This window comes from Otolemur garnettii, unplaced genomic scaffold, assembly GCF_000181295.1.
Source record: "Otolemur garnettii isolate 467f Iridium unplaced genomic scaffold, OtoGar3 scaffold00032, whole genome shotgun sequence".
In the NCBI taxonomy this organism is placed as follows: domain Eukaryota; kingdom Metazoa; phylum Chordata; class Mammalia; order Primates; family Galagidae; genus Otolemur; species Otolemur garnettii.
Window position 1 is genome coordinate 7,237,872 of NW_003852427.1, and position 15,200 is coordinate 7,253,071.

Genomic DNA, 15,200 nt, shown 5'->3' on the forward strand with positions numbered 1-15,200 from the left:
CAGCTGTCAATCAGCATGAGGTTATTTATTTTCCATGTTTTTCTATGAGTATGTGGATTTCTGTTGTTACTGAGTTCAACTTTTATTCCATGATGGTCTGAGAAAATACAAGAAATGATTTCTATTCTTTTAAATTTACTGAGGTTAGACTTGTGACCTAAGATGTGATCAATTTTGGAGGATGTTCCATGGGTTGATGAGAAGAATATGTATTCAGTTTTGTTAGGATGAAATGTTCTGTAGTGTTAAATGCAATTGTTGAATGGTTAAGCTTAAGTCTAAAATTTCTTTGCTTAGCTTCTTATTGGAGGATCTTTCCAACACTGCCCAAAGGGTGTTAAAATCTCCAATTATTATGGTACTGGAGGAAATCACATTGCTCATGTCTGTTAGAGTCTCTCTTATGAATTCAGGTGCCTTCTGGTTGGGTGCATAAATGTTAATAATTGAAATCTCATCATGGTGAGTGTTAACCTTAACAAATATGAAGTGACCATCCTTATCTTTCCTTACTTTCGTTGGTTTAAAGCCTATTGTATCCGCAAGTAAAATTTTTTCTGATTTCCATTTGCCTGAAATATAGATGACTATCCCTTTACCCTGAGTCTATGTTTATCTTTTAAGGTAAGGTGAGATTCTTGAATGCAGCAGATATCTGGCCTGAGATTTTTTTGTATCCAGTCTGCCATCCTGTGCCTCTTAGAGGGCAATTTAAGCCATTCACATTAATTGACTCTGGCGGATCCTGCTTTTGTTGCTGAATCTTTGTGGGAACTGTCCTTGTGCAGCTCCCAGGCAACTGCCATGCCAGGTAGTCAGCTGTAGGAGCAGCTCCAGGAGCATGGGACACACAGATCCAGAAGCAGGGCAGGGCACGTAGTACACCGTTCTGGCAGTGCAGAGCTTCCAGTGGCTTCAGCACAGTGGGCACTTGGCCCATGGCTCTGGCATGGCAGCGTGCAGCGAGGAGGCTCTGGCAGGGCAGAGCACAGTATGCGGCTCTGGCAGGGCAAGGCACTTGGTGGCTCTGGCTGGGCACAGTGCTGTGTAGAGGTCCCAGCAGGGTGGAGCTCATGGTCCACAGTGTTTCCAGCAGGGCAGGGTGTGCAGAGAGTGGCTCTGGTTGGATGGAGTGCAGAGCTCTGGGCTCTGGCAGGGCAGAATGCGTGGCTCTGGTGGGGGGGGAGCATGGGGCATTTGGTCCGGCAGGGCCAGGTGCGCTGCTCACAAGCCTCCTCCCGCAGTCTCTGCAGGGGTTAGGCTTCTGGACTGTCAGGCAAGGGGGGAAGGGTGGACTGGAAGTTCAGAATGGCAGGGAAAACATTAGTTCAATTTTCCTGCGTGGCAAGAGAGTGTTCAGGGTCATAACAGGGTCCCTCTGGGGAAGTAGTCCCCATTTCCTACAGCTCTTTCCTGTGAGGTGAGATAAGAGGTCCTCAGTTCATGCTCACCTAAGAAAATCTGAAGTTTGCTTTCTTGGAGTTGCAGCTTGCCTCAGCAGAGCTGACCTGCAGTTATCACTCTTCTCTTTCGGCTCAGCTCCCAGTCTTTAACTTAATTGAGTACTTTCTGGTCATTATCCTTCCCTCTGGACAGGAGCTTCTGTTGAAAATTGGCACCAGTCCTGGATAAAAGATTTAAATTTAAGACACAAAATAATAACAATTCTAGAAGAGAATGTGGGGAAAACACTTGAAAATGTTGGCCTGGGAAAAAACTATGAAGAAGACCCACCTAGCAATTGCAGGAACACTAAAAATAACTGGGATTTGTTCAAACTAAAAAGATTTTGCACAGCTAAGAGTACCACAGACAAAGCAAACAGATAGCCTTTGAAATGGGAGAATATTTTTGCATGTTACGAATCTGACAAAAGCCTGATAACAAGAATCTACAGAGAACTGAAATTAGATAATAAGAAAAGAGGAAACAATCTTCTCTGTAAGTGGGTAAGAGATTTGAACAGAAACTTCTCTGAGGATGATAGACAAATGGCCAAGAAACACATAAAAAAATGCTCATCATCTTTAATCATCAGAGAAATGCAAATCAAAACCACTCTGAGATATCATCTAACCCTAGCAAGATTAGCCCACCTCACTAAGTCCCAAAACATCAGCTGCTGGCAGGGATTTGGAGAGAAGGGAACACATCTACACTGCTGGTGGGATTGCAAAATAACACTGCCTTTTTGGAGAGAAGTATGGAGAATCATCAAAGATCTAAAAGTAGACCTTCTTTTTTTTTTTTTTTTGACAGAGCCTCAAGCTATCCCCTTGGGTAGAGTGCTGTGGCGTCACAGCTCACAGCAACCTCCAACTCCTGGGCTTAAGCGAGTCTCTTGCCGCAGTCTCCCAAGTAACTGGGACCACAGGTGCCTGCCACAATGCCTGGCTATTTTTTGGTTGCAGCCGTCATTGTTGTTTTTGGTGGGCCCGGGCTGGATTCAAACCCGCCACCTTAGGTGTATGTGGCTGGTGCCTTAGCCACTTGAGCCACAGGCGCTGAGCCTAAAAGTAGACCTTTCATTTGATTCTGCAGTCCTATTACTAGGTATCTACCCAGAAGAACAAAACTCATTTTACCACAAAGACATTTGCACCAGAATGTTTATTGTAGCTCAATTTGTAATTGCCAAGTAATGGAAGCAACCTAAGTGCCCATCAATCCATGAATGAATCAATAAACCATGGTATATGTATATCATGGAATACTATTCAGCCATTAAAAAAGATGGAAACTTTATATCTTTTACATTTACCTGGATGGAGTTGAAATACATTCTTCTTAGTAAAGTATCACGAGGATGGAAAAATAAATATATAATGTACTCCATACTAATATGAAATAAATATATAAACAATTACATGCTCTTAAGAACAATAAAACACTAATATAGTGTAGTTTGGGGGTAGAAGGAAGTGGGAGATGGAGTGGGTAGGACAATGAGGCAGGATCTTACCTGATGTGAGGGTGTATAACACAACACCTGGGTGAGAGGCTCCTCTACAAATGGAACTTTACCCTGGAAATGAGAATAATGTAACTTAAAAATTGTACCCTCATATTAATTAAAAAAAATTTTTTTTAAAGAAAAAAATGGTGGAGGGGAGGGGCCTGGATCATAAACTTTTAAAGAGAAAGAGATAATGTTTACTTGAGTATTTAATTAATTTTCTTATGTGCCTCTGGGAGAAGGAACAGAGGACTTTATTATAATTAAGGGATTTTTTTTTTTTTGAGACAGAGTCTCACTTTGTTGTCCTGGGTAGAGTGCCATGGTGTCATAGCTCACAGCAACCTCAGAATCCTGGGCTCAAGTGATTCCCTCCCCCCAGCTCCCAAAGTAGCTGGGACTACAGAAGCCTGCCACAACTCCCGGCTATTTTTAGAGACAGGGTCTTGCTCTTGCTCAAGCTGGTCTCGAACCTGTGAGCTCAGGTAATCCACCACCTTGGCTTCCCAGAGTGCTAGGATTACAGGCATGAACACCACTCCCAGCCAAAGGTTATTTTTTAAAAAGGGGGAATTTTAAGTATTTGTTGTTTGTTTTTTCATTCATTCATTATTCAAAAAGCATTTACTGAGCATCTGCTGAGTACAGGAGAGTATTCATGGACATGTTTCCAAGTGCTGTGAAGATAAGACTCTCTACCTCCCCTGAAGGAAGGCATGTTTCCATCTATGACTTTGTCATCATGTTCCAGGGAATCAGTCCTGTTTGGAACTGGCTTTGACTCTCCCCTTGTCTTTCCAACAGCCATCCTCACCCCACCATGGATGGATGTCACCAAGGATGGCTTTCACCTGGTTATTGAGCTGGAAGACCTGGGACCCCAGTTTGAGTTCCTTGTGGCCTATTGGAGGAGGGAGTCTGCCACTAAGGTGAGACTTCCTGCCTTGGTGTTTGGGTCAGGTTTTGGGGAAGGAGGCACAGATTTCTGAGGGTGAGAGAAGGAAGCTGGCCCCTGCAGTGCTCACTGGTTGCCCTGAGAGTGAGCAGTCCTGGGTAAAGTGTGTAAAAGGAGATTAGAGTACTTCCTCGGTCTCTCTCAGGCCTTGGCCGGGAGACTTTTCAGGTTAGATCTGCTGAAGTGTGAGGGCTGCTTCCTTGCTCTAAGCCCTAACCTAGTTGGACCCACAACACCTTTACAATGCATTTTTTTCTCCCTCATCAGCTGGTCTCTTCAGCCACTTTGTGGCAGCAGGTCAGGAGTTCCAGATCAAATGAATAATTCCAAAAGCAGATGAGGCTGGTACAAAGTTCTTGAGGGTGTGTATCTTGGCAGGGTGTAGGAGTTGGGGCAGTGAGCCAGGAGCTAGCTTATGAATAAACCTGAGCAAATGGGCTATGCAGAATGCCTAGATGGGGTGCTGCCCTGCCTGTGGGAAGATTGCTGCAGTCTAGGGTGGGTAGAAGGATAGTTCTCAGAAGGAGTGGCCAAACAAGTCATAGCAGCAGGAGAACTGGAGCTTTAGCAGGAACGAGGGAACACTGAAACCTGTGGAGCCCCTGTTCAAGCTGATACAGTGACAAAGCCTAGAGACCAGTTCCAGTGAGCACAAGGAAAAATAGTCTTTGTCATAAGGATTAATATGGTACAATAAAAGGCTCTCACAGGGTCTATGGAGAGCCTATATGGAACTGGCACAGGGCCAGGCAACAGTGCAGCCTCCCTTACCCAGGGCCCTGTGCCTGAGGAGTCCTTTCTTCCCCGTGGTGGGCTCTCCTTATAGCATACTTCCTGTGGTCCTCTCCCAGCCTTCCCCCTAGCCTCAATCCCTCATCACTCCTTCCTACAGATGCCTAAGATATTCCTCCCAAGCCCATTCAAAATCTCTCAGACCTGCCTCCCTCTCACTGTGTCATCTCTCTGTCCCTACTTTTAGGTCTAGGCACCCAATTTTCTTAAGACCAAATCCTTAGAAGAGCAATAGATGGGTTTTGCTTATCTTATCAGGCCAAGCTTTAGGGATCACAGGTAGCCAGCTGGCCTCTGATTAGACAATTTTCAGGAGAGGGGCACCCTTGATCTTATAGCAGTGTCTGTGGTCAGGGCACATTTCCTGTCATTCATTCAACAGGGGATTAGGTGGTAAGGGCAGGTGGGGCAGGCAATAATACTGAGTCCCAGTATTTACTCCTGCTAGGTCACGGCCTACTATTAGGACATGGCACTGCCAGCCAACCAGATGGAGTAGTGTAGGGGACTAGGCCCCATGCATGCTCCCTCAGATTCATTGGGATGGAGCCCACTCCCCACCCTTGGCAACTGGCAAGGATGGTGCTGAGAGAAGAACATGTACCCTGAGTCATCTGGGCTGGGTCCAGACAAGCCTCCCCAGGCTCAGATACAGAACAGAGAGAGCAGGGTGGAGGTGGGGCAGATAAACAGATGGGGGAACAGATGGGTGGACAAATGGACAAGTGAGGAGGTACTGCCTGCCAGCTCTAGTGCTCCTCGCATTGACCCCCCTGGCAGTAGTGGCCATGCCAAGCCCCCACTCATTCATGTTTCCAACCTTCAGGTCTCGGCCCAAAGTTACCCTGTCAGAGAGGCCTTCTTTAACCATCCTGTTTAAGGTAGTGCCTCCTCATCTACCTCTTTGTTTTGCTTTTCCTTCATAGCCCTTGTTACCATCTGATACGTATATTTATTATTTATTGTCTTTCTTTTCCTATGGGAGCTCTAGGAGAGCAGGGACTTTGTTTTATTCAATGCTGTGTCTCTATGCCTAGAACAGTGTAGTAGGTGCTTAATAAATATGAATACATAAATGAATGAACGAACATATGTGTACATAAATGAGAGGGATAACTCTGTATATATTCTGGAAAGGAAATGTCTGCAGCTTTCCCTCCCTGGCTCTTCTCACTCTTTCCAGTCCTGCTGCCCTCATGGACTAACTGTATTTTCTGGTCTCCCAAAGGAACACATCAAAATGGTGAGGAGTGGGGGCATTCCAGTGCACCTGGTAACCATGGAACCAGGAGCAGCGTACTGTGTGAAGGCCCAGGCAGTGGTGAAGGCCATTGGGAGGCATAGCGCCTTTAGCCAGGCAGAATGCATTGAGGTTCAAGGTAAGGACAGCCTCCCTGTCCCCTGGAGCCCTGGGTGATAGCCCTCCTAGCACATGCTCAGATGCTTGCTGGGTTCCTTTGGTTAGGAGTTTTCCTTTGATTTCACTGACCTGTCCCCCAGGCTGGGTGGGTTCCCATGGTGAAAGTACATGTCATTCTAATTCCCTAGAGGCAGGAGTCCACCCTGGGGCTAGGTGGGGTTACTCCAGCCACTGTCTGGAACACTTCCCCCCTTGAAATTTCCTAGGCTGGGGGCCAGATGTTGCAAGACCAGTTAACTGAGTGGTCACTGCTTGTGAATCAGAGTGGGCTGCAGGAGCAGCAGATCTTGTAAGGAGGCACCACATTGTATAATGATACTGTATAAGATCACAGCTCCTTTTATCTGGAAGGATCCTTTTGGAAAGTCTACAGAATCCTCTTGTTTGACCTATTTTTTTTCCCTGAATATTTTATGGTGTAAAAACCTGTAATGTTTAGAATATTTCGAAAAGAAACGAAACCATGCAAATCTCCATATCCCATGACCCTGCCACTAAAACACCGCTACATTTTAGTGGTGTATAATACTTTTGTGTTGAACATTTTTATCTTTTTAAAAAGATAAATCATTATCTTGAATACATGGTACATTTATATGGTTCCAAAAATATAAGATACATGTAGAAATTCTCTTTTTCCCTCCTCTTCCCCATCTATATAATTCCTGCACTCTCCTCTATAGGTATAAGCTCCTTGTATACCCTTCCGAAGACTTTTTAATGCATATGCAAGTAAATGAGAATGTATTTATGTAATGGGAACATGCTCTAGGCATTGTTCTGGATCTTGTCTTTTTTACTTTATATATTGTGTAGATTTTTCCATATTGATAAAGACATCTCTTTAGCTGCCTTTATAGCTATGTAGTAATTCCATTGTTTGAATATATAATAACTAATTTAACTAGTTCCATATTGATGGGCATTTAGGTTTTTTTCCAAATATTTTGCCATTATAGCCAATGTGCAAATTAATTTCCTTGGGCACAGATCATTTGCTGGTATGTATATATTTGAAGGATAAATTCTTTGAAGTAGAGTTGCTTGGTCAAAGTCATACATATTTGAATTTTGATCACTATTTTCAAATTGCCCTCCAAGGGATGTTATTCTCTAGTCATTCACTGCCCAAGTGTAGGCACATGCTGTATTCCTATCTATCAAATGTACGCTTATGCCCATTTTTTCACAAATATCATATCTATAATGTTTTCCATGCAGATTTCCTGATTACTACATTTTATACTACTTTTAAAAATTATATGAGTCAAGCATAATAATTCAGACAACACAGAATTACATAAAGTGAGTGGTAAGTGTTCTGTTCTCTCCCAACAATTCAGGAGGTTTCTTTTGGCAAGTTTAGCATTTAATCTTCCAGTCATTTCCTGTGTGGTATCAATGCACACCGACATACAAGGTGTCTAACGTTTTTTCTTTCCTCTGCACACTGGAAGAAAAAGAGCTGTCTTGGGCCACACATTAAATACACAAACATTAATGAAAGCTGATCAGCAAAAGAAAAGGTCTCTGCATACGTTTTGTGATATCCAACACCCTAGAAAAGCACAACAGTCCTCAAATAATCTGCATGTGGCCCACAGGCTGCAGGTTGAACACGCACTATACTATACCTACTGTTCCGTACCTGGCTTGACTTCACCTAGAAGTATATTGTGAACGCCTTTTCATGTCAGTGTGTATGGATCTACTCATGTTTTAAAAACATTCACAATAAGCCAACATATGGAAGTGCCAGTATATGTAATCAATTATGAGGCTTTCATTTCAGTCCAGCTGTTGCTAAGAACTGACTTATACATATAACTATTTCCTACCTTGGAATTTTTTTTGGAATTAAAATCACAGAGTGGGTGAAAGGGTGTGAACATTTGTGTACTTCTTGATGTATATTGCCAAAATACTTTCCAAAAGCAGTGAAACCATACAATGCCCCCAGTCACATGTGAGTTCACAGCTTCTCCATAGCCTCACCAGCTCAGCAACCCTTCACATTGCTGGACAGAGGCTAAATGAGTTTCTCAAGGTTGCATAGAACAGAGAGATGAGAAAATAACCTGTCCTCTCTTCTGCATCTCCAGATGCTCAGGTCTGGCCCTTTCTGCTGCATTCATTTGGTAAAATAATTGTGGTCTTTGGAACCAGCCTTCCCTGCATGACCTGCAGTAAGTTATGCAACCATTCTGAGTATAGAATCCTTTTTATAAAAGCAGAGATACTCACACTTGTTGTGAAGTTATGAAAAATAAGTGACTACATGTGTGGCCCCTATAACAGTGTGGAAGAAGGTAGCAGCTCTAGCATACATAATAGGGGCTTGATAAATCATAGTTATTATGTGACTCTTTTCTGAACTCACTATTTCCTCCATAATATAAATCAATGCCAACAGCAAATTGTGAAACACACTTTGTTTTCAGTTACCGCCCAGCTCTGTTCTACTCTGTTCTCTCTCAGCACCTCCCCCTTCTGCTGAAGGCCTGGCGCTCTGCCTACCTCCTGGCAGTGATGCCAAGGTACGTGCTAACACGACTAGTGGCTTAACATATGATACTCCTCCCTTTCCCTTACCCAGAAAAAGATTTTAATCTTTTTAATCCTGAAGCTTTCAGGAAACCATGCCTTAATCTTGATTCTAGAAAAATAGTTTTAAAAAAGAGAGAGATTCCTCATGGTTGCTGTAATTCTGGCACTCTGAGAGGCAGAGGCTGGGAGAATTCCTTGAGCTCAGGAGTAAGAGATTAGCCTGAGCAAAGTGAGACCCCCATCTCTACTAAAAAATAGAAAAATTAGCTGGACATTGCTATGGGCATCTGTAGTCCCAGCTACTCCGGAGGCTGAGGTGGGAGGATTACTTGAGCCCAGAGGTTTGGAGTTTGAGGTTGCTATGAGCTAGGCTGATGCCATGGCACTCTAGCCTGAACAACAGAGTGAGACTCTGTTTCAGAAAAAAAAAAAAAGAAGGAATGGTTTTATGGGTGATAATTTTAGTCACTAGGGCAAATATCAAACCTTAGAATGTTGGTATCTGCCATTTTGGCTAATGTGCAGAGCCAACTCCAGGAAACTGGAGGAGGCCCGGTTTAGAGATTTTGTCTTCACCGTTGTTTCCTAAGGTGTTATCTTTTTGTTTCCAGAAGAGGCCCTTCCCCTGGCGCTGGCCCTGTTTGCATTTGTTGGCTTCATGCTGAACCTTGTGGCTGTGCCGATCTCCATCTGGAAAATGGGCCAGCTGCTCCGGTACTCCTGTTGCCCTGTGGTGGTCCTCCCAAACACCTTGGTAATAGTGTTCTTTTTTCCTTCCATCATGACACTGACCAGATCTAGTTTGGGCCTCAGTTGGCAATGGGTACACGTTTTGTGGAATTAGAGGCATTTGTACAGGGAGATGAGAGTACTTATAGGACTTGAGGTCTAATCAGAAGGACTAGGAGAGATCTCCCTTCTCCAGAGCACAGGAAGGCTACCTGTTTCATTCCCCTAAGCCCTGACATAGCCAAAAGAATAGATGGGTTGTCCACCTAGGATGCTTGGGGTTCTGGGAGTCATGCACTCTTACCCTTCTGGACTGGCATGCCTAGTATTCTTGACCCCCTTCCATCAACTGTAACAACAGCTATGCCCAATAACATGTTCCAATACAACATATTCAATCCCCATGCCAAAGGCCTCATTGTTCTCAGGATGAAGAATACGTATGTAACATGGGAGGCATGGGTTATGCTTCAACTTTTGTTGGTGTGGAGTTTGGTGAAGGGGCAGCAGTATGGACTTTTATCATGAGTCTTGCAGTTAGAGTTGCTCACCTATATTTCCAGCTCCTCAGAAGCCCAGAATTCTTTTCTTACTCCTGATGACAATGGACCATGGGTCTGAGTGGGGATAGGCCTGTATGCCTATGCTGTGGTGTGTGAAATAGAAAAGCAGGCCTTCAACAGCTCCTTCAATGGCTTGTTCAGATGCCTCTCCAGTTTTCCTCCCCAACCCTGACATCTCAACCACAGAAGGCAGCACAACAAAACAAAACAATAACCATGACAAACAAGCCTGGAATGGTGGCTCACACCTGTAACCCTAGCGTTCTGGGAAGCTAAAATAGGATTGCTTGAGCTTAGGAGTTCAAGACCAGCCTGAGCAAGAGTGAGACTCCATCTCTATTAAAAAAAGAAAAATGAGCTAGGCATTGTGGTGGGTACCTATAGTCCTAGCTACTTAAGAGGCTGAGGCAGGAGGATTTCTTGAGTCCAAGAATTTGAGATTGCTGTGAACTATAATGATGTCACTACACACTAGCCAGGGTTCACTGCACACTAGCCAGGGTGACAGAGTGAGACTGTCTCAAACAAACAAACAAACAAAAAAATCCCCCTGAACACTATAATAAAAACAAAAGCAAAAACAAAAGCAAAAAGCCTACCCCTGTCATCCCAGGGATTTCTCACAGTTATCTCCTGGAAGAGGGAACCTTCAGTCAGCTTCTGGAAAGCAAATAGAGCTGGAACTACTGCCTGTAGTTCCTTATCAGCCTGGAGTCACTCTGGAAGGAGTCACTTTTTCTCTCCCCACATAGAAGGAGTAATTCTCCCAGTAATCCAGTTCACAGGACACCCCTTCACTTGTTATCCTAATGTCCACTCTCCTTTTCTCTCCAGCACTTTCAAGACCAGGTAGTCATACCATATTAGCTAACACTAGGGTAGAGCTAAGTGTGAGGTACTGTATTAAGGCTTTACATATATTGACTCATTTCATTTTCTCCTTTTCATAAAGCTTAGCAATGTCCCTCTTATCTGCTCCCCCGCCATCTTGCTCTGACTGAATGGCTTACTGCTATACCTAAAGGTAATGCAGTGTATCAAATACATGGGGACAGGATGGGCCTTTATTCCCATCCCCTCAGAAAGAACTTGAGGGTTTCATAGTATCCTGAAGCATAAAAGGATATGTATTTTGTAGTTGTTGGGATAATTTTTTAAAAATATCAATTAGGTCAAATGTTTTATGGCATTGTCAGATCATCTTTGCCTCTACTGATTTTTTGTCAGCTGTCCTATTAACTATTGAAAGAAGAAAGAAGAAAATACCATGATGAATGGAGATATGTCTGTTTCTCCCTTAATGTCAATTTTTCCTTCATGTATTTTGAGGTTCTGTTTTAGGTGCATTCAAATTTTGATTTATACATCTTCCTAACTAACTAGGTCATTTATCATTATGTTTTTTTAAATCTCTAGGAATAGTCCTTATCATGATATAAATGTAGTTCTTTTTTTGCTTACTGTTTTTAATGATACATCATTTTTGGACTAAATAAGCCAATTGAAAGTCAAAGATTGTCAGAATAGATTTATATATTAAAAAAACACCAACCAAACAGAAGAGGTAGATCAAGATAACAGACCAGAAGGATCATTCAGCTGAGCTCTCCTAGAAGGAATGGGGAGCAAAGGACCTGGTAGGGGGACTTTACCCAGAGTCATAGCTCAGGGAGCACACTAAAGAGGTGGTAAATTGGATACAGCATATGATCTGGAGCAGTGAACATTTGATAAATTAGGCAAGTGATTGTGACTGGCTGGGATTGGCTGTCCCCCTCACAGAGGCCTAGGATGGGAGGAAGACTTTTAGGAGTTTTCAGTAGTTGGGGGAAGCTGCACATTGAATGAAAAGCCTAGAAGAGTGGGTGAACTTGAACAATATATAGCAATCAGATTGAATGCTGGTTGGAGTGGAATTGCCATAGGTTTGGTGACTGGCGATGCAACTACACTGAGAAGGTCTCAGCAGCCAGAGGACTGCCACTGTGGGAAGGTGGTGAGAAGATCTTAGCAAGGCCTAAAGCACAGTTGTCTTAATTCCGCCTGCAGGGATTAGAACTCCACTCTTGGGACAGGCTGAGGGACAACTGCATTCCATAGGAACTAGAGTTGGGGGCATTATGAGACCTGCCCCTGAAGGATTCTTGTGAGGTTTAAGATTCCCAACCTGACAGGGTCTGAATGCTGAGAAAACAATCAGGTGATCACTAAAGGCAACTAAGTTTGTAATAAGGACCATAGAGGTTGCTGGCTGAGCTCACTGTCTCCTAAAGAAACCACAGAGCTACCTGGTGTCTGGGTGACATATTACAACATTCTGTCATCAACAGCAAGAATTTCTGTTTGAAACAAAGGAGGCAGTGAGAAGTTAAAAGGAGGATAGGAGGGGAACAAATAAAGAACACATGAGGAGGAACCAACAGAAAAATACAAGCAACATGAGAAACCAAAACAGAAGAACTCCTCCAAGGGACCATAAGGCAGCTACTGCAGATGATTCCACCTATAAAGATTTAATTGACTTGACAGTAAGTGAATTTAAAATATGGATGATAAAGATAATAAAAGAAATGGATGAGAAAATGGAAAGACAGAACCAAAAGTTGGATGAGAGATATGTAGAATGTAGAAAGGATATGGCAGAGTTTAAGAAAATGAAGGAGTCAATCAGGGAATGTAAAGATGCAGTAGAAAGTATCAAAACTAGGTTAGACCATGGATAAGAAAGAACCTCAGAGCTAGAGAATAAAGTTCTTGAGTTAACCTAGGTAGTAAAAGAGGCAGAAAAGAAGAGAGAGAAAGCAGAACAGACACATAGAAAACTACGAGACTCCATGAAGCATTCAAACATACAAATAATAGGGATTCCTGAAGGGGAAGAAGATTGTCCCAAAGGAATGGAAGCCCTACTGGCAACTATCATAAATAAAAACTTCGCAAATTTTACTAAAGACCCTGACACATTCTTTTCAGATGGATATCAAACCCCAGGTCATCTCAACTCAAACAGAGCCTCTCCAAGACACATGGTAATGAACCTGTCCAAAGTCAAGATGAAAGAAAAAATTCTGCAAGCAGCTAGGAGTGTCAACTGATCTATAGAGGCAGAACCATTAGGATGACAGCAGAATTTTCAAATGATACCTTCCAAGCTAGAAAAGCATGGTCATCCACCTTCAACATTCTTAAGCAAAACAATTTCTAGCCCAGAATTCTGTATCTTTCTAAACTAAGCTTCAAAATTGATGGAGAAATCAAATCTTTTGTGAATATACAAGCACTGAGAAAATTCGCTCCAAGATCAGGAAATATTACAGGAAATACTTAGACCTATTCTCAGCACTGACCATTACAATGGACCACCTAGCAAAGTAAACACTCAGAAGTCAAAGATCAAAACTTAGCTTCCACAATGGTGCAAAAAGGATAAAGCTACACAATGGACTTCACCACACTTATCAATTCTCTCAGTAAATGTCAGAGGACTGAATTTACCACTGAAGAGGCACAGGCTGGCTGATTGGATAAAAAAGCACAAGCCATCTGTATGCTGTATCCAGGAGACACACCTAGCCCTGAAGGAAAAATCAAGACTTAGGGTTAAAGGATGGAAAAAAGTATTTTAAGCAAATGGAAATTAAAAGAAAGGAAGGGTTGCAATCTTATTTTCAGATACAAGTAGATTTAAGGCCACTAAAATTAAGAAAGACAAAGGTGGACACTTTATACTGATCAAAGGAACAATACAAGAAGACATTTACATTTTAAATATGTATGCACCCAACTTAAATGCTCCCAGATTTGTGAAACAGGCCTGAGCAATATGGTATCCCATAACACCATAATATCTGGGGACTTTAACACCCCTCTGACAGACCTGGACAGATCCTCTGAACAGAAATTAAACAAAGATACAGAGGACTTCAGTGTGACCCTAGAACAAATGGAATTAATAGACATATACAGAACACACCATCCCAAAGCTAAGGAATATACATTTTTCTGGTCAGCCCATGGTATATACTCCAAAATCAACCACATCCTAGGACACAAATCAAACCTCAGCAAAATTAAAAGAATAGGAATTGTACCTTGTATCTTCTCAAACCACAAAGCAATAAAGGTGGAACTGAACTCCAAAAAAACTTTCATCCCCACACAAAGACTTGGATATTAAACAAACTTATGCTGAATGATATTTGAATTCAGAAAGAGATAAAAGAAGAAATCATTAAATTCCTCAAACATAACAACAATGAAGACACAAGTTACCAAAAACTGTGGGATACAGCAAAAGCAGTTTTAAGAGGGAAATTTATCACATTAGATGCATTTGAAAAACAGAAAGAGAGCACATTAACAAATTCATGAACCATCTTAAGCAAATGGAAAAAGAAGAAAAATCTAATCCCAAATCCAGCAGAAGAAAAGAAGTAACCAAAATTAAATCAGAGATTAATGAAATTGAAAATAAAAGAATTATCCAAAAAAATTAATGAAACAAAAAAGGTTTTTTTTTTTTTTTTTTTTTTTGAGACAGAGTCTCATTATGTTGCCCTTGGTAGCGTGTCATGGCCTCACAGCTCACAGCAACCTCTTTGGGCTTAGCAATTCTCTTGCCTTGTCCTCCTGAGTAGCTGGGACTATAAGTGCCCACCACAATGTCCAGCTGTTTATTGGTTGGAGTTGTCATTGTTGTTTAGTAGGCCCATGCTGGGCTTGAACCTGCCAACTTTGGTGTATGTGGCTGCTGCCATACTCACTGAGCTATGGAAACTGAGCCAGGGTTTTTACAAAATAAATAAAATAAAATAAAATTTGGCCAGATTAACTAGAAATAGAAAAGTAAAATCTCTAATAACCTCAATCAGAAATGATAAAGGGGAAATAATAACAGATGCCACAGAGATACAAAGGATCATCTCTGAGTACAACAAAAAAGTATATGCCCAGAAATTTGACAATATGGAGGAAATGGATCAATACCTGGAATCACACACTCTCCCTAGACTTAACCATGAAGAAATAGATCTCTTAGAACTGAGATTAAAGAAATAATAAAAAAATCTCCCAACAATAAAAAGCCCTGTTCCAGATGGCTTTACACCAGAATTCTGTCTAACCTTCAAAAAAGAGATTATACCCATACTGCAGATTTTATGCCAAAAAATTGAAAAAGAAGGAGTCTTCCCTAACATGTTCTATGAAGCAAACATCACCCTGATACCAAAACCAGGA

The 15,200-nt window shown here is 42.2% G+C and overlaps 1 protein-coding gene across 4 annotated transcripts in view; it reads left to right on the forward strand.

Moving 5' to 3' along the window:
• Positions 1–15,200, forward strand: part of IL20RB (interleukin 20 receptor subunit beta) — a 41,682-nt gene that overhangs the window by 18,108 nt on the left and 8,374 nt on the right. For 2 of the 4 annotated variants that reach the window (XM_012805000.2, XM_023513027.1), the window contains exons 4-6: positions 3,761–3,885; positions 5,932–6,082; positions 9,282–9,424. In XM_012805000.2, coding sequence (XP_012660454.1) covers positions 3,761–3,885; positions 5,932–6,082; positions 9,282–9,424 — 419 coding nt within the window. The remainder of the gene's footprint in view (positions 1–3,760; positions 3,886–5,931; positions 6,083–9,281; positions 9,425–15,200) is intronic. The other 2 variants (XM_023513028.1, XM_023513029.1) reach the window with 1 other exon arrangement.